Source organism: Cantharellus anzutake (genome assembly GCF_015039405.1).
Source record: "Cantharellus anzutake strain C23 chromosome Unknown EI90scaffold_39, whole genome shotgun sequence".
Lineage (NCBI taxonomy): Eukaryota > Fungi > Basidiomycota > Agaricomycetes > Cantharellales > Hydnaceae > Cantharellus > Cantharellus anzutake.
In genome coordinates, this window is record NW_024066989.1 from 309,924 (window position 1) to 328,784 (window position 18,861).

An 18,861-nucleotide genomic window follows, 5' to 3' on the forward strand; every position below is an offset into this window, starting at 1 on the left:
TCATTAACACAATCTTTGCCGACCTCTTGGACATTTCTGTGGTAGTCTACCTAGACAACATCCTTACCTACTCGGAAGACATGGCTTCACATCAGGAGCATGTCCAAGAAGTTCTTAGGAGACTCCGCAAACACGGCCTATATGCCAATCCGAAGAAATGCGAATTTCAGACGGACACTACAGAATATCTCAGATACTGCCTTTCTCCCTCCAGACTCACCATGTCCATCAAGAAGGTTAAAGCTGTCCAAGATTGGCCCGAGCCCCGTAAAGTCAAGGATGTCCAGTCCTTCCTTGGCTTCGCTAACTTCTATTGGCGTTTCATCCACCAATACTCCGACATTGTGGTCCCCTTGGCGTGCCTTACATGTAAAGGAGCCCCCTGGTTATTCTCTGATGACTGTCGCTCTGCTTTCAACACCTTGAAAGAAGCCTTCACTTCTGCTCCCATCCTGACACATTGGGTACCCGATGCCCCCCTCATTGTAGAAACCGATGCCTCTGAATACACGATCTCTGGAATCCTGTCCATCTGTTGTGATGACGGAGAGATTCGCCCCATCACTGTCCGCTCTAGAACACTCTCGGCACCGGAGCTCAATTATGACACCCATGATAAGGAACTGCTCGCCATCCATGATGCGTTCCAATCGTGGTGTCACTACCTTGAAGGTTCAGGAACTCCAATCAACGTCGTCACCAACCACAAGAACCTCGAGTATTTTTCCACCACCAAACTCTTGACCCAGCGGCAAGCCCGCTGGTCAGAGTTCCTCTCCCAGTTCCACATGACTGTCCGATTTCATCCCGGAAGACTCAGAGTAAAACCAGATGCGTTGACTAGACGCTGGGACATCTATCCCAAAGAAGGGGATATGGACTATGCTCGCGTCAATCTGCAGAACTTCCGACCAGTCTTCACTTCAGAGCAGCTCACTGTGTCCCTACGAGCCACGTTCCTAGCTGCCACAGTAATCCGAGCAGCTGTACTCGTCGACAGAGGCTCTCCATCGAGACATTCTAGCCTCCCTCTCCTCCAATACCACAATCTCTCCTCATCTCGCTTCCCCCAACCTCCCCAATTCCTGCTGGTCCGTTGATGCTGAAGGCCTGTTAAGGCTGGACAACCGCATTTACGTTCCAGATTCAAACGATCTCTGTCTCCGCATTTTGCAAGACAAACACGACCACCAACTTTCTGGACACTTCGGTCAAAACCGGACTCTGGATTTAGTACGTCGTGAGTATACCTGGCCGGGCATCCGTAGCTTCATCAAGAGCTACGTTTCCTCCTGCACTTCTTGTGCCCATGCCAAAGTCCCCCGTCATAAGCCTTACGGCTTGCTCAAACAACTCCCCATCCCCGAACGTCCTTGGAACTCCATCTCCATGGATTTCATCGAACAGCTACCCTCCTCTTCCGGATTCACTTCCATCTTGGTTGTCGTGGACCACCTGTCCAAACAGTGCATTTTCATTCCTACCCACGATACCATCACCTCTCCGGAACTGGCCAAGCTCTTCCTCCTCCATGTGTTCTCCAAGCACGGAGTTCCTTCCCATGTCACCTCCGACAGGGGTCCGGAGTTTGTCTCTCATTTTTTCCGTTCACTTGGTAAGGCCCTCGACATCTGCCTCCACTTCACCTCCGGTTATCATCTGGAAGGAGACGGTCAGACCAAACGGATGAACCAGACGCTCAAGCAGTACCTGTGCATCTACAGTAACTACCAGCAGGACAATCGGTCCGAACTCCAACCTCTCGCGGAGTTGCATACAACAACGCTCCGAATGCCACCACAGGCGTCTCTCTGTCCTTCGCCAACAAAGGCTACCATCTGAACATCACTGTTCACCTGGAGCGAGACCTAACATCAGTACACACCCAAGAGTACTCTGTAGATCTCGACTCCCTCCATCACTTCCTTCGCAAGGAAATGCACCTCGCTCAGATCCGTTATCAGGGCCTGGCAGACTCCTGTCAGACTCCTGCCCCAGCTTTCAAGGTAGGAACTTCGGTCTATGTAAAGGCCAAGTATTTCCGCTCCACCTGACCTTCCAAAAAGCTCTCTGAGAAAAACCTCGGCCCATTCAAGATCATTGCCTGCATCGGAACCCACTCCCTCACCCTCTGCCTGCTGGAAAACATGCAAGCCATTCACCCAGTATTCCATGTCTCGCAGATCGAACCCTCTGTCCCGAACATCATTCCAAACCACCACCAGCCACCTCCGCCTCCCATAGAAATCGAAGGCGAGTTCAAGTTCAAGATCAAAGAGATACTTGACTCCAAGATCAACTGACATAGACTCAACAAGTTGCTCTACCTGGTCAAGTGGCTAGGCTATGAAGGGACCGATGAGGAGACACAATGGCTCCTTGCCAGCGAACTCGATCACGCCTCTGACCTCGTTGAAGCGTTCCACTCTCGGTGTTACGGGGATGGGGGGAAATCCCCATTCCTCGATCTGTTCTTATAGCGGGATGATGAATGTCGTATCTAGTCTGTACCATAATGGGATATGTAATCGATGAATGATCCCAGTCTTGCATGGGAGTGGACGATCGAATTCCCATCGATCATGATTGGTGATGTAGTGAGCTATTAAGGGATTGATGGTAGGTAGTCAGAGACGTCAGGATGGATGGGTCAGCCACGGGTACTTGGCACTCCTCAATGGAGCGTACCATGTGCGAGGTTGCGACTCGTGAGGTGGGTGAGAACTTTGTATAACTGCCATCGGGTACTTGGCGTTTGCAGCGCGAACATACCGGTAGCAGGTTGATATCATGAGCGTGCAATGAGGATTGACTAACAGGGCCTTCAGTGACTTGGCGTTCCCAAAGGGAACATACCGTTGGTGGGGGAATATGATGACTGACGAAGGAGGGAACAGACGGTGGATGGACGGCTACTTGGTGTTCGCATAGCGAACGTGCCGGCATCATGGGAAAGTGGACCTCAGAGTATTCACAATCTCCAAGATCGTGATGTGACATCGTCTGTCGAGCATTGGGGGGAGAGTGGAGCGACGAAGTCCTGTAGGGTACAGATTCCATAGGATGATACACATGTCAAGAGTCTTCGACTCGCGACCTCGAGTTCTCACGGCGAGGACCGTTAGAGGACTCGACATAACCAGACTTATAAGACATGTTGTGAGTTGTACAGTCACACAGGTTCAGTTGAGTCACAGGAAGGGTTGTTACAGAAGACGACACACAAGACAGTTGTAGAGAGTAGTTGTTAGTTAGCGGGAACCGCCTTCAGTGGTTTCCATACAAGACATGTGACTATCTACAAATGGTAAGGTTGCGGGAAATCCCGCAAAACACAAGTAACCTCGGCCAGCACCAAAACCCCAATGGGGAAAGCTTTGCACGAGGGGGGGGAAGGGGTAGAACGAGTAAGGAGGGTAGGGTATTGGGATAGAGGGTGAAAGGGAGAAAGAGGGGGAGCGATAGAGAGGAGAAGTCTTTGACTATGCGACAGATATGGTCGTTGGAGACTCCGTATCCATAACACTCGGTATCCAGACAAGCCTGGACCCGAAGCTCCTTAGGAACCCTGACTCCTCTCCCATCTCTCCCTTTCTCTCCACTCCTCACTTCCGTCTTCTTTTTTCTTTTCTGTAAGTACAGCTCCCCTCACCTTACTAATTCTGGGCCTTCAAGGGTTCAGGCCTAAGAAGGGGATACTGTCATATCCATCCATGGCCATTGACTTCCACTACCTCCGATCTCTCTGGACTACCTCTGCTCCTTCTCCACTAACCTTGGAGCTCCCATATTCCGCTATCACCTTGGTATCCCTTGATGGTCACCACCCCCTCTTTTCAATTTATTACCTACACCTCCCTAAGTACGGAGCCCCGAAGGCTTCCAGACAGCTCCAACATCCGCTAGCGCACTCCCACCTCCGCTGGGCAATACATTCACTTGCCCTGCAAGCCCACCTTTGGGCCTATCCCTCCTTTCCGTTTCTGGGTTATCACCTACCATTCCGCTAAACCCGTAACCCAGTTTGTCGGTAATATTCAATCAGCTAATGTTTAACTCCATTAGCTCTGCTCCGCTTGGCCCCGCCATTTACAGGCCCACCCTCATTGTAACTATATATACTCAACTTGTACATAGGTTACACCTCTGTAATAAAATCGACTAGAGTTTACCCCCTTTTAGTTCTGGTTGCCAGTTAGTAAGTTAGGGCACAGACGTGTTACTTGGCACAGCGCTCCTGGCATAAGTCGCTGAGGCTGAAGCCCTCCGCCACAGAGACCTTCCTTCATCTTGACCTGGTCTCTGACACATAGGTAATATATTGAAAAGAGGGGGTGGTGACCATTGAGGGAGGCGGAGGCGATTGCAGAATACAGGGGCTCCGAGGTTAGTGAAGAAGGACCGGAGGTAGTGGAAGATGATGGCCATGGATGGATATGACAGCGGACTCAAGTACATATGCTTCGAAAAGTTGAACATGCTGGCAAATACTACTTGGGAAGCAATGAGGGCATTGGGCATGGGTTAATACTTAACTGAGTTATACCGATGCACTAAACACCTGAGAACTTCAGGTACGATGATGGCAAGGGGGGATGACCATAACACAATGATATAATATAACAATAAATTTGGACAACTCCACTACAATACAGCTAAGGTCATAACTGAAAAGCTAGACCTCATTGACCAATCAAATCTTAACCAAAACACCAAGAAACAACTCGATGATCAAAACCGGTGATGAACCAAACCACCACCAGCTGCCCTCTGAACATGCCCCCATATATGACCAGCCAAATGGATAAATGCAATGTGCCAGATATGAGACAAAGCAATCACCACCCTATCTGGAAGTGATGGGAAATCCCGCTTTAATAATGGAGTATGGCCCAAAAACCATCTATTCCACCCATGGGGCCAGGATAAAGCGGAATTGTCAGATAGGAGTGAAGGAATTGCCTGACACACCCTGCCACGAACAAGTAAAGGGATGTCCTCCTGTGATGAACATGTGATGTCAGCCAAAGTGGACACTTGATAGGCCTTGAAAATAGGGCAGTCACAGAACAAATGATGAGGAGATTCCAAACAATTACAACCATTCCAACACTGCCCACTTCGACTCAGTCCCCTGAAAAACATCAATGAATTAGAGGGCAACTGATCAGATCGAAGGTACAACTGGACAGCAGCAGAGTAGCCAGCATTGGATCTCACATATGGGAATGGTGGGCATGATGGGAAGTTGGGAAGTTGGGATTGGGCAGGCAAAACTCGGGTGTCGCAGACAATGCATGGTGGGACATTGACACAAACCAAGATGAGAAATAAGAGAGCAGGTTTGAATCAACGTAGCCATGACCTGGATGCCACACCACAAAGTCATCCATCGAAAATGAAGGTAGAGAGCCAGTGGTGACTGCAATGGGTCGAAATGAGCTTGAGCTGCCAAGCAATCAGCAGCATTGTTCAACCTCGAAGCGACATCAAGCTCCTGAGTATGAGCCTTCACATGATAGATGGAGAAATTCTGGTTGTTTGCCACAATTTGTTCCAACCACCGATACCAAGGTTGAGCAGGCTTGTATGACCAAAAATTTGGAGGCAAAGTGCCTGCATGAATATCTTGTATTCAACAGATCAAGTGCAGGTGGTCGGAGAAAACCGCAACAGCAGTGGGAGTGGGGTGTGACAAGACAGCTGCCATAATAAGAGCCATTACCTCACCATGGAGGCCTGAACCATCACACCCAGTGATCCAAAGCAATAATGACAGAGGACCCACCACTGCACAAGAAATTGAAGGGCACAAAGAGCTGAACCATCAGTGGCCCAACAGTTGTCACTTGAACACTCCATCAAAGACTGCTGGCCAAAAGTCCAGGCAGCTGCACAAATACAATGATACATAATTTTGTTGAATGGTCACATGCTATTGGGAATCACATGAGAAGTAAATGTAATATAAACACATTTTTCCCACGCAATTGTGGGTTTGGAAGTGACCTTGCAAGCAAGGTAATCACATGAGAGGAGTACAAGGTCTCTGATTCTGTCATTTGCTGACACGCATTTCCTCTCAATCCATGACGGTTCAGACACCAAATTTGCCTCGCTCCTGTCACTAATGTCCCCTGCATCAGCAAAAAATTGTTATGCTCCTGAGTGCTCTGGAGTATCGAGAGCACTGGGAGAATCAGGAGGAGATTGGCCGGTCCAGGAACAGCCCATTTCCTCCAGAGTTGGCTAGGTACTCCAGGGCACTCCCAGGAGGGCCTGGAGCATTGCTTTGTGCACAAACATATCCAGTAAATACAATTTAAATGCTTCAAAGTGTATAAGGGTGAGAAGCTTCTGGGAGCTCCTGGAGCATTTGAAAATGAAAAGGAAAAAAAGAGGGAAGATCCCCCATGAATACCTCCTACCACAAGACTAACACAACAAGACACTGCTTAACATTTAGATCAAACACTATACTATATATCAAGGGCACTGAGACTCACCAATACACAATCAAAATTTATGGCCTGATATATGATTAATCTGGCAACTTAATCACTTTTGGGCTGGCAGAATATGGGGGAGGGGGAAATGGGGGAGAATGAGGGGGGGAATGAGGGGGGGAATGAGGGGGGAATGAGGGGGGGATATAGAGGGAAATGAGGAAAATTTGAAAAATAGGGACTTCTAAAAAGTTGAAAAAAATAATTAGGGAAAAAATCAAAAAAAAATCAGGAACTGTAGTGCCTTTGAAGTGCTTTCAGGATATATAATTATTTGCAAAATCGAGGAAGAAATGATGGAGAAAAATGGAAAATACTTTCGGAGACCCAAGAAATAATGAGAACTGAATTGATGGGAAAGTCTGAAAATTGAATAGGGAAGTGAGGGGAAGACTTGTAGCATTGTTATTTTCTGCTGTTCTAATTTCTCCTGATTGTTCTTGGTCTCACTCCCAGCTGCTACTGGATACTTGTCACGACCATGCATTCCGGCCCGTTAGCCGCCCGTCCCGATGCCACCCGAGCCTATTCCCGCTGTGCAAGTGCGAGCGCGAGCCCCGACCTCAGCCCTATCCTCCCTGAGGGCTCCCTGCTCACTCCCCCACTTGCCCCTAGGCTCCCCTACACTTGGCCGACTCCCCCACAGCCACACCGACCTCCCTGCCCCGAGTCCGCCTCTGGTACCGACCTAGCGTGACTCCGCGACATCGCCTACTCCGCTATTGACACCATCGCCGCTATCGCGGCCCTACACCCCTTCGTTATTTATCTGTTATTGTTTGTTTTGACCCTCGGTCATTGCCAGCCGCGGTGCGGCCAACCCCGCTCTTTGTTCCTATTTGCTTCCGGACCCTTCGGCCTTCGGCCCGGGTCCGCTTCTATTCATTCCACCTTCATATATATATCCTGTATACTACATTATAGTACCTTAGCTCTAATATCGATGTGACCACGACCCCTAAGTCCTGACCCCAACAAGGCAACCCCAGTGAGTCCGAAATGAGGGCCAAGAGACAGCTAGGGGGCACAGCACTCCCTTTAGAGTTGCTGAGGCCAAATGCCCTACCCCCGGGCCTTGTCTGAGGCATCGCGGCCATTGCGGCCAATAGCGGCCCGCATCGGCGACCTTTGGTGCCGACCCTGGACCAGTGTCTAACAATACTCCTGGATACTCCTGGAAGCTCCTGGGAGGGTCCAGGAGCAGCTAATGGAAAATACTTTTGGAGACCCAAGAACTGAATTGATGGGAAAGTCTGAAAATTGAATAGGAAAGTGAGGGGAAGCCTTGTAGCATTGTTATTTTCTGCTGTTCTGATTTTTCCCGATTCTTCTTGGTCTCATTCCCAGCTGCTCCTCAATACTCCTGGAAGCTCCTGAAAGCTCCTGGGAGGGTCCAGGAGCAGCTGGGAGTGAGACCAAGAACAATCAGGAAAAATCAGAACAGCAGAAAATAACAATGCTTACAAGGCTTCCCCTCACTTTCCTATTCAATTTTCAGACTTTCCCATCAATTCAGTTCTCATTATTTCTTGGGTCTCCAAAGTATTTTCCATTTTTCTCCATCATTTCTTCCTCAATTTTGCAAATAATTATATGTCCTGAAAGCACTTTAAAGGCACTATAGTTCCTGAATTTTTTTTGATTTTTCCCTAAATTTTTTTTTTCAACTTTTTAGAGACCAAAATTTTCCTCCCACTGCTCCTGGCACATTACATACTCCTCACCACTCCCAGCTGCTCCTGAACCCCCTCCCAGGAGAACACTATTGGCTCCAGGAGTGCCCAATCTGCTGTTTTGTCTCCCACATGCTCCAGCCACTCTTGATGCTCCGGAGCATAACGGACTTTTGCTGATGTGCATCCCCCGATTCTCCAGCTGTCATGTATGGCAATGAAGACACAGATTGATGTATATTTAATCCATGTGTTCGGTTCGCGTCTGTGCTCAGGGCGATCTATCTGTATTATCTGCGGGTCTATGTGAAGGCCGCTCAACTGGGAGTGCCACATTTATTTATTTTATTTTATTCTATTTTCAGGAGGTTCACGGTACCATTGGGTCCGCCGACTTCCTTAAAAAAGCTCAAAATGCTGCCAGATTCGGCAAAGAAGGGGTTCCCTCGATCTCTCTTGATGAGATCCAAACGGCAATTTTTTTTGGAATCGGCTGTAGCACACACTGTAATTCCTACTTGAGTTGCAACATGCCAACTGCCCCAGATCCTGAGGCCAACTTCCCTTTCTAGTTGCACAAGCTCGACGCACACCACACCCAATCGGAATATATACAATTTTCGTAGGGTTTATTCGAGCACGCCGTGATGACCGCGGCCGGATAACAAAGCCCGGTTTCCCCATCCGAGCTGCGCCATGTTTGGTTGTTGAGAACCGTAATCCAAGCACCGCAAGCCGTCATAGTCATTCCAGGTCCAGGTTGCACGCCCTGACCAAAGTACGAGGCCGTTGCACCTACACAACCGTCTATTGGAAACACATCGGTTTACCAAGAACAAAATTCATTTCAGATCTCGACTCACCTAGGTTCCACGGGATGATGACCCCAAACTCGGCTTCCTGAGCCGCAGTGTTTGGCAGGGACAGCGTGCAACGGGCTGAGCCAACGTGGAAATCAGCTGCAGCTTTGGGAAGTAGAGAGATTGTGAAGGCAAAGACACTCCAGAATCGCATCGGGACTTCTGGAGAACTGCTGAAGCTACTGGGGGGCGGTTGTACGTGGCGGTGTGAACAGAGCACGGGTCAAGGAATTCCGACCTAATTCTCGAATGCATGCCCCTATATAGAGGGCCGAGAAGAAAAGGAAGCCCAGCCCTCTGTAGTCCCACAGAGGTATAGAAAGCTGGTGTTGGGTTCTTGATCTGATCGCGCCCGAGAGCCCTGGTACTATGGTTACAGGAATGACCCGAATGGCCAATGGCGAAGAACATCCCGGGAGCCCACGTAACGGAAGGTCTCACCTTCATGCACCGCCGTGCTAACCAGGACATCAAGTAACGAAGAACAAAAAGAGGTGGACATGCGAAGACAGCAGGCAGGAAAAACCTACGTGATCAGCCCGAGAAGATCCGCGACAGCAGACGATCACTAAATCAGCATGAGCGCGGCGTATCAGTAATGTGAACAGGCCAACAGCGGGTACGGCACAGAGAGTGAAACACATCACGTCAAAGCGTTCAGCAAAAGGCAAACACATAAGTGCCAGGGCTCCTGGCACACAGCCTAAGTCTAACTTAATCTCGCACCTCCATTAAATCGCAACCCATTATGGGCACACTTTGGTTCTTATTCCATGCTCCCTGTAACACTCCTGCATAACCCGCGATCGCAGGAAAACGGCAATGTCCACTGCATTGCAGGTACATCTGTCTACACCCCAAGGCCATATCTCTTCATACCGCATATAATAGGCTACATTATAATGTAACACATGAGGGGGGTGGCTAAAGAGTGGACACGCTGCCAACACGAAAATTAAACTTCATGCGCACGAGGATGGGCTAGCGCTCAGGTCGCAAGCATGAGTAAGGGTGGACGACATTTATACGTGATAGAACACAGCAGCACAGAGCGCACAGTGTGAGGTTGCTAATCCCACCGGGGATGATAGCCCTAACGGCAGCCAGTGTAGGCCAATACTTGGACCTGCTTCCCCCCAAGAGGGCAGCCGCAGCACCAGCAGTATCGCTGGGCGATACAGTAGACGTTCCAATCGTGGGTGTGGGCACCGTATTGCTACCGAGTTCACGGGCTGCCGAGGAGAGCTGCGCAAAGCCTACCGAAGGAGACTTGAACACAGACATGACGTTCTTCTACGGAGTTGAACGCAACGCCCATGTCGAAGGGCGAAATCAGCATTTCAGCCTCGCATCATAAATGAAGTAAAGTAGAGTGTAAACATACGTATTGCTGATGATCCAAGGGGGTGACGATCCAGTTGGATCGATCTCAAAAAAGGCGCCGAGACAGTCCGAGTTCAAAATTTGCTGCAGTTGGAAATCGGCGGGAGCCATCGACCAATCCTTCCCACCTCCAAACGCAAATGTCACATTGACGGGCATACTGCATGCTACAGGAAACGTCAATTCCATAAAATCGTGCGGGAATGCACGATAAATCCGGTATCCTTGGTAAGAGTCCGATCCTCGGGTGGAACCCGGAATTTGGCTGAATATTCGCAATGTCGCTTGGTGGCGTTGTACCAGTGTCGATAGCCGCCGACACAGTTTCGTTCAGGACTGAATTTCTTTGCACCTTTATCGCTATGCACGAAGCATGATTATCATCAGCGAACAAGTAAAGATGACAAGGACTATAGTCGAAGGCAGTCGAGGATGAATGAGAGATGACCCACAAGTGAGATCAATAACGCCGGATCCTCATTTATATTCGGGTACTCGATATCACCCGTGTACAGCGATGAATTCAAATATACCATAGTGAAAGGTTCAAGCCTCTGCGCCGTGGTGTCATCCAGAAATAAAACACAACACATCCCGTGTCATTCACGAAACAATAAACTTTGTAAGGACGAATGACATAAGGGGACTCGTCCAGCTTCCACCAGCCACTAGCGCCTGCCAAAATGGTGTGCTTCCCGACGCAGCAAGTGACTTCCACGCAAGACCCATCAGTCCTGATATCGGACTAAATAGCAAGTCTTTCGTCATTTGGTTGCATGAAGCTGCAACAAACATCATAAAATACATTGCGAGATTCAACCCTCAAAAACAAGCACTGCGAAAATAGCAACAATAACAAAACACTCACCAAAAACCTGCTTAGGGTTCGAGAAACCAGCCATTTGAACGCTGTCCTGAACAAGATGCCCCCCCGCAGCGCCCGATCCGTATGTAACGAATGGTCGTAAGGTTCTTCAATGTAGAAGAGTTGAGGATGAAAACGTTGAGAGACCGTCGCAACCTGTCTGACACTTCGAGTCGGCTAGTCAAAGGTCACTGCTTCCACTAAGAAATAAACATGATGAGATGTACAAAACATGTACGGGATTGCTCACGTATCAAGAATAATATTGTATAAAGCCGGTGGAGTATCAATCGCCACCGAACCAAAATATGATGTATCTCGGTCCTAATTGCGCCAGAGGAGGACTTAACATGGGACCAAAAGATAAGCGGTACGCACGATGTTGACAAGGAGATTCAAACCTTCAGCGCGCTTGGAAGTCGCACCATCCGAATGAGCCAAGCCATACTTGGATCGAGCACCTTGTTCAGCAGCCCATGCTCCTACTTCGGGCTCCGCATTGAAACGTCTTGGTGCACGATGAGCAAGAAGTATAGTGAGCTCCCGTTGGACAGAACCATCTGTAGGATGACCGGTAATAAGTAGACGGAATAGATTCGAGCAAGAGAGTAGTGACGATGACAGGGAGAGCAACAATAAGTAAAGTATAATCCACAAAGAGCAGGCTGGCTGCGTCTCCCTCTTGGACTCCAGTAGATCCAGTGCAGTGTGCAATGCTAGGGACGTCACGGCTACATATGAAGGGAACGGCAGGTATTTAAGTCTGAAATATTTCAGGGCAGGACGCGACCGATGAATGCATCGGTAGTTCCCGGTGCAATTGGCGACGACACAACACATGTGTTCAGACGTTTTCTTGCACTTGCAGGGCGCTGCTTTTGTGGGGCGATCATTCCGGACCCGACTTTAGAATGGTGTTGGACAGGGGGAGTGGAGGGGGGTTAATGCGCCCCACTGAGATGTCGGAGACCGCCTATTGGTTGGGTATCCGCATCTGCAAGCTTCGCCCTTAAATACATGCGTAAGTGGCAACAGTGATACGTGAAAGACAAAGGGAATAAAATGAGACAAACTACAAAGGTAACTGGACGCTTTGTGGTCCAGTGCCAAGTTGCAGGGGCGCCCCGACGCCTCTCCCAAAGCTCAACTTGTCCGGTCCGAGCTCCTTCAATCCGGTGGCGACGTGCCGGGTGGATTACCGCCCCTGACCGCCTGTGGCGTTGGACTGCTAACGCACGGCAGTGATTCTCAGTTACCTTCCTCCTGGACCGGGGGACACAACCCATGGGACGCTAAATGAGCTGTCGACGGCAAGGGCGCCCCATCGTTGCGTATCAACTCTGAGACTTGTGAAAATTCACTCATGCTCCAGCTTTCTTCTTGCCCTGGGCCGCTGCATCCTGTTCTGTTAAGTGAGATCCTGCGTCAATCTATCATCATGGTGTGGTTCTGCCGTGTCGGAGTTTGGCCCCGGTCAGGAACCACCACCTCCTGTGGGTGCAGTACTCGGCAGATGAAATTAACCTCACATGACTTCGTCAACAACAATGCCCGGTCTATTCGCTCTAGTAGATCTGCCAATAGATAGTGATTCAATTATCAAGAGGCCCGCGTGCAGTGTCGCCCGACAAACTGCCTATCGTCATCATCGTGATGGTTAGAAAGCTTGTCCGAGGTCCCTAACGAGGTTAGCCATCGCGGCTGCCGTTTTGACTATCGTCGGAGAGTATCAAAAACATTGACAGTAGGTTGTATATCGATAGTCTCGTACCTGCCGCACATTCGCACGCGGTAGGGCCAGGGTGGCAGTTATCGGTGCATCAAGCGGTGTCTTCATGCGTCTCGTTGCAGAACTTGATCCTTACCGCGTGCGCTGGTGGAATGCTTGACTGAGGATTCGGTCATTGTCGCTCGAGGTATTATCGTTCACAGTGGGGCCCATCATCGGGAGACTTTACGTACAGCATTGCTCTGCGTCACAAATCGTAATGGTAGATGAAGTGATTATGCACCGGCCGTGAATGATGTCCTTCGAGTGAAGGTAGGCTGGTCCTGCAACATCAACCTAAGCAAGAAATGAGGCTCCTCCATCCAATTCAGCTCCAGCTTCAATCCCACCAATCCATGCCCATCCGCAGTTGTACATTCTCACGTTTCCTCCATCACACCACTCTGAAATTAAGCCCGCACGAATGACATCGCCAACATTCACTCATGAACTCGACAATGTCCAGATGACTTGAATTGTAACAAAGAGTCATTTCGTGCTTGATTCGCAAAAATACTGCAGACGATTCATATACACAGGATATGCTATACTCGGAGGCCCTGACGCAGGCGTCCTTATGTGAGGCTACGACACTGCAAATCACATCAGAGTTCTATTGGGCAGTTGTCAATGCAGCCAACACGATAATTAAATGCCCATGAAAACTACGCCGAACGGACGCCCCCCCCCTTGGGATGTTTCGCGAATCCACGCTAAGGAGCTCGCTCATCCAAGAGTTCCCCCAGATGAAATAGCTGCAAGTCAGAGTCGTCAGGCTTAGGAAGTTTAAACCAGAGCTGACGCGGATCGCCACCTGTGAAGGGTTTCCACTGCGTTCCCGTCTAGCCCCCAAACTACCGCGCTCCCGCCACATTCGATCAAAAGGCATGCCCACGATTAGCACGGCACCAGCAATGCTCACTTTGACAACCGCTCAGCGGAGCCAGGGATACTATCATTGTAATCTCAGATGCAGGATGCAAGTACTCGATAAGATAGGAGAAATGATAGATGGGTAAAGAGATATATGCGAGCGGTGTCAAGCGGGGAACATGCGAAATGCGTACCAAGTGCAAATTAGAGGACGGAGTGCTTGTACATAGTTTGTTTTTCTACGAGGATGGTGGCGTAAAACCTTTGACACGGAAACTCGTCCGTAACCGCACGCAAGATGTCCTACGAAAGATGAAGCAATGCTGACGACCCAGTGTTCTTGCTTCGTCTCCCCCCACCACCGATAGTCATGTTCGGTGGTCGTGATATATGAAAATTCATTAAGAGACGAACAGGTCATGATTGCCCTCGTGTAAAATTCATACAACGCGACTCCTAGATCGGGGAGAGAAGCTCTGGCCGACATCCGCTAAGCTGGACACGCCTTTAAGTTCAGCTGTCAGTCCCTCATTCCTCAAGGCAGGCCCAGTGGGACAACACACTGTTCTGCGTTTAATTTAATCCGTGAGATAGCGTTACAGCTGCTTTCAAGATAATCAACCGTTCCGATCCCAGAGAAAGGGATCCTCTTCATACCAAAATCATTTTGACCTCTGACTCAATAGTAACACGGAACTCATTAAATAGATAGATAAGAAGTAGGGCTCGTCCATTTGTCTTGTCAAGTGGGCATGTTTGAGCCTGCGGGAAACGATAGCTTGATCTTTAGGTTCTCAAGAATGAGTCTTGGGGAAATTGCTCACATCTTGGAAGCGCCTGTTAGACAACTGCTAGCCGCTCCAGCACTACTGAGATGAAACACGAACGTGTCGAGCGCTTCGATTGACGCGGCTTCCGGATGCCGATGACCTAGGCAGGCTTAGTGCATTCTCACACGCTGTAATTTTTGCTAGGGTCACAACGTGCCGACTCCACCAGATCCTGAGACCAACTTCCCCTTCTAGTTGCACAAGCTCGACGCGCACCACACCCAATCGGAATATAGGCAATTTTCATAGAGTTTATTCGAGCACGCCGTGATAGCCGCGACCGGATAACAAAGCCCGGTTGCCCCATCTGAGCTGCGCCATGTTTGGTTGTTGAGAACCGTGATCTTAGCACCGCAAACCGAGATGGTCATTCCAGGTCCAGGTTGTAGGCCCTGACCCCAGTACGAGCTCGTTGCACCAACGCAACCATCTATTGGGAATGAATCGGTTAAGCAGGAGCAAATGTGATTATAGGCCTCGGTTCGACGGGATGATGACCCCAAACTCGGCTTCCTGAGCCGCGGTATTTGGGAGGGACAGGGTGCAACGGGCTGAGCGGGAAGCACATGGATTGTGAAGGCGAGGACACTCCAAAATCGCATCGCGACTTTTGGAGAACTGCTGCTATTGGCAAGTAGTTATAACTAGCTATGAACATAGCATGAAGCGATGAACACCGACTTTGGTCTCGAGCGCACGCGCTTGGAGGACTGGAGAGAAAAGGAAGGGAAGGGAAACCCAGCCCTCAGAAATTACATAGACATAAAAAACCTGTGTCTCCGTGATCTGATTGCGGCCTTAGTTACAGAAGTGAGCGTCGGGAAGAAGACCCCGATCACCGCACTGCTAACGGTGTGGGCAGCCGGCCCAAGAATCTTCAACCGTCAAATGGTCCTCAAGTAGCAGACTCGAACCCAGTCGTCTCCGCTTCGTGAACGCGCAACTGCACAATGTTTAGAAGTCCCCTTTGTATTACAATTCAAAAATCACGTTCTCCGAACGAATCCGCAATCAAAACCGACTTGCTCTTGGGCTTTCTCCTGTGTTCAAGTGCGGAGTTTACCCTGCGTATAGCCTTGGTGCACTTATGTTTCCTATATCTCCGACACTCGCAATGAGAAGCGCCAGTGTATGCATGTATTGCTATAAAGTACCATGCCACATGAATGTATTATGATTCACTATGAAAACAGGCTATCAATAACTTCCAGGCCATCCTGTCAGTTCTTCCGGGGTACCCTGTCAGACTGCGCATGTTTGATAGGAAGCCCCGGCACTCGAACTCTGATGGTTTGCCCGGTCAGATAGTAATGGGGCTCCCTACTACCTAGCAGGGCCGGTACCGGGGCAACCCTATACCATCCACCGGGGTTACTTCCCACTGTGATTTGCTGCGTCATACATACATTCCTAGGATCTTGGTCATCAATACCATGCACGTACATACAATTCATCATTTTCTCCACTTCACTGGTTCTTGAAGGCCATCAAAGAACGGTCTTAAGTTTTCAAACGCCTGCAAACATTCCTCGTCTCCTGCCCGAGGAAAGTCCTCAACAATAGTCTGAGCCGAGAGGATAGACTGGTACTGTGACTCGACAGCCGATGGAATCGCCGCGAAAGTCTCCGATATGCAACCGTGAGCGACAATTTCATAATGATGGTCGTCCCTGTGTAATTTGCTGGCAGAGCTGCGAGCGTCGTGAGGTATGTCTTTAGTAACGGTCACAAGTCCAGGCTCCCCTATCTTCCTGGCTCCAAACTCGAAAATGATGGATATTACTGCCACCTTTTCATCTGGAACAGTGGTCTGGCGAGGTACGCGGCAATATTTGGCCTCTTTCCGATTCCTGAATTGCAAGTTAATCGCTGATGTCGATGCCGGCGAGATAGACTCGGTTGGGTCACCCATATGAACAGGGATAACGGCATCGATCGACTCCTGATGATCTTTGGCTTGCAGAGCCATGCCACGCAGTAGAGCTACCGCCAAGTTTCGAGCAGAGAGCATCTCGGAATTTTTGGCCAGAGCGAAATGGGAAAAAAAGATGTAAGCATTCGCAAATGCTGTTTCCAAATTAGGGATACCCTCCCTGGCCGTCACCGAGTTGGCTTTCAATATCACAGTTTCGAATTGCTTCGCAAATAGAGCCCTGAGAAAGTCGAGGACATGGACAGGTCGATGGAAATGTGGGTCAGGTGAGTAAAGATCTGGCAAAGAGTGCTTTTGTCGGACGGCGATATCATGTGCAATGGTCACAAGAAGTCGGCCGCAGATTTCCCCACGCACTCCCTTCGCAAGAAGTCCCTTTGTGCAAGCCTGAGCTAGGATTTCTGGGCCTTGAATTTCTATTCCATTGCCATCCGAAGGGCCATTCAGACGCCTCGCTGCTGCCTCAGCCAGTATAGGCTCAGAGGGCGATCCGGCACGCATAAACTCACGATGCTCGGGGATGGCATAAACAACACGCATGTGCGATTCGACGAGTTCTGATTCCATGGTCTTCGAGGCTTGAGTGGTAGTGTCGAAAGCTATCCCGATGCGAACCCCCAGAGCAGCGATTAAAGAGTGGAATACTCGCGCTTTGTTCCCTTGCGCGAACAGTTTCTCTCCGGCGAACGATATAACGGGAAATCCTTGATGATCCAACCAGGCTTTGTGGTGGACATACCATCTATTACGAGTTTAGTCGATTTTGCCACAGATATAGTGGGCACCTACAGGGCCCGTCCAAATCCTGCCATCACACTCGTTTGGCCCACGTTTTCAAGGCTGAAAAATTTCCCCTGGCTTTTCAAAGTTTCAAATACTTCGCCCACAAAGATGTCGAACGGCAGCTCGGTGAAAGGAGGGAGGCCCTGAGCAATGCGAACTGAGGGATGGCTGGCGGGCGAGGGAGCGAATGTCTGGAGATGAGAGCTCGTAGATAAGAAAATGAAGAAAACGGGGAAATCGATTAGCTCAGATAGCACTATGCCAAGGTTGTGATAGGGTGAGCGACTCCTTGCGTCGGTCTTCCTTCCCGGTGGGATGGGTTCGGTAAGCTGGTGAGCTTCGTCAAAATATACGATGCCTTTGACTTCTTTTGCTCTCCCTTCGTAACTAGAGATGGCCTTGACAAACTTGCGGCACGAGTCCTGCATTCGGTTTATGGAGTCGTCCAGTTTCGTTTGGGCTGTTTTTTGATCTTGCTGTAGAAGGCCTAGCTCCACTAATTGAAGCTTCCCAAGAAAATTCAGCATGTGGCAGCAATTACTAACGCATCTAGACGTCACCTGGTATGCCCGATTCGCCACAGAATCCAGAAACTCGTTCCTATTCGTACCAGCTTCGATATCAGTCTGTCCATCGTCGAGATAATCAGCCCATTGGCTCGCTAGCGCCGCTCCTGTTTCATGTTTGAAAATGGGTTTCTCAAGAAGTTCGGTGGCCTTCGTGAACAGCACGCTCAATAGAATTGCATACTCTGCCTGCAGCCGAATATCGCTTTTTACGTCGTGTCCGTGAAAATAGTCGCGAAACTGCCTGTCCGGAGGGGGATAGGCTAGCGGTAAAAATTAGCATCGTCGATCGCAAATATGGGATTCACGATGAACTTTTGAGATTAGGGCCCAGCTCCTCACGAATATTGATTGGAATCGTAAATACGGAGAGCGCGGCTTCATTGACCATTCTGGATTTCCCCATACCCGAAGACTGGATGACTGATAGAGACCAATTGTATGGTCTCTGGCTTGGTTCGATCCCGACACTCGACTGCCAATACTTGTTCAATACCTTGATAAGCAGCTTGTGCGCCTTTCCTCGGTAGGGTTCTTGAAATGCTGATTGAAGACCTGACGCAACTTTTCAGGCAGATGAAGAGCTCAAGATGAAGAGGCGCTTACCGCGAACACTACGATTGGTTGGAAGCCCGCCACTCTGATGACGGTTAAGACCCATTAGAGGCCGCATATCAACTAGTAATGAAATCATGTACACGATAATACTGCCACAGAGCGAACATAACCTACCATCATACAACAACTCGAAGAAAGAGTTGTCGCGGTATGCTTCGGCAAGCTTGGACGATAAACTTGGGGTAACCCAAATATATTTACCA

The 18,861-nt window shown here is 49.5% G+C and overlaps 5 protein-coding genes across 5 annotated transcripts; all 5 read right to left on the bottom strand.

Annotated features, from left to right (window-relative positions):
- Positions 1–4,731: 4,731 nt before the first annotated feature.
- On the bottom strand, positions 4,732–5,145 carry EI90DRAFT_2927615 (uncharacterized protein; the record flags this gene model as incomplete). The annotated part of the gene is made up of 2 exons (XM_039054944.1): positions 4,732–4,972; positions 5,036–5,145. 2 exons carry the CDS (start codon positions 5,143–5,145, stop codon positions 4,732–4,734), a joined length of 351 nt encoding a protein of 116 aa, XP_038913709.1.
- A 3,510-nt stretch (positions 5,146–8,655) lies between these two features.
- On the bottom strand, positions 8,656–9,814 carry EI90DRAFT_3066730 (uncharacterized protein). Its single transcript, XM_039060965.1, has 2 exons — positions 9,043–9,814; positions 8,656–8,986 (listed from the first exon to the last, which is right to left on the bottom strand). Exon 1 carries the CDS (start codon positions 9,508–9,510, stop codon positions 9,043–9,045), a length of 468 nt encoding a protein of 155 aa, XP_038913710.1. The 5' UTR covers positions 9,511–9,814; the 3' UTR covers positions 8,656–8,986.
- Positions 9,786–12,127, bottom strand: EI90DRAFT_3017974 (aspartic peptidase domain-containing protein; the record flags this gene model as incomplete). Its single annotated transcript, XM_039057170.1, has 8 exons — positions 9,786–9,931; positions 10,119–10,332; positions 10,420–10,589; positions 10,723–10,782; positions 11,085–11,204; positions 11,291–11,394; positions 11,538–11,611; positions 11,666–12,127. 8 exons carry the CDS (start codon positions 12,125–12,127, stop codon positions 9,786–9,788), a joined length of 1,350 nt encoding a protein of 449 aa, XP_038913711.1.
- Positions 12,128–14,769: 2,642 nt separating this feature from the next.
- Positions 14,770–15,562, bottom strand: EI90DRAFT_1676861 (uncharacterized protein). The gene is made up of 2 exons (XM_039052017.1): positions 15,440–15,562; positions 14,770–15,382 (listed from the first exon to the last, which is right to left on the bottom strand). Exon 2 carries the CDS (start codon positions 15,358–15,360, stop codon positions 14,950–14,952), a length of 411 nt encoding a protein of 136 aa, XP_038913712.1. The 5' UTR covers positions 15,361–15,382; positions 15,440–15,562; the 3' UTR covers positions 14,770–14,949.
- A 387-nt stretch (positions 15,563–15,949) lies between these two features.
- EI90DRAFT_3066737 (uncharacterized protein) lies at positions 15,950–18,695 on the bottom strand. The gene is made up of 5 exons (XM_039060966.1): positions 18,647–18,695; positions 18,356–18,595; positions 18,035–18,303; positions 17,481–17,980; positions 15,950–17,433 (listed from the first exon to the last, which is right to left on the bottom strand). The coding sequence occupies exons 2-5, from the start codon at positions 18,444–18,446 to the stop codon at positions 16,212–16,214; spliced, it is 2,082 nt and encodes a 693-aa protein (XP_038913713.1). The 5' UTR covers positions 18,447–18,595; positions 18,647–18,695; the 3' UTR covers positions 15,950–16,211.
- Between the last annotated feature and the right edge of the window lie 166 nt (positions 18,696–18,861).

What these genes read in the sequence shown, in the direction of transcription:
- EI90DRAFT_3066737 (XM_039060966.1), bottom strand. Translation starts at nt 18,446, where the DNA reads ATGGGGAAATCCAGAATGGTCAATGAAGCCGCGCTCTCCGTATTTACG. An exon ending in GCTGGGCCCTAATCTCAAAA is followed by an intron (nt 18,304 to 18,355) that starts GTTCATCGTGAA and finishes TTTTACCGCTAG; the next exon opens with CCTATCCCCCTCCGGACAGG. An exon ending in GCAGGATTTGGACGGGCCCT is followed by an intron (nt 17,434 to 17,480) that starts GTAGGTGCCCAC and finishes AACTCGTAATAG; the next exon opens with ATGGTATGTCCACCACAAAG.
- EI90DRAFT_1676861 (XM_039052017.1), bottom strand. Translation starts at nt 15,360, where the DNA reads ATGCGATTTTGGAGTGTCCTCGCCTTCACAATCCATGTGCTTCCCGCT.
- EI90DRAFT_3066730 (XM_039060965.1), bottom strand. Translation starts at nt 9,510, where the DNA reads ATGTCCTGGTTAGCACGGCGGTGCATGAAGGTGAGACCTTCCGTTACG.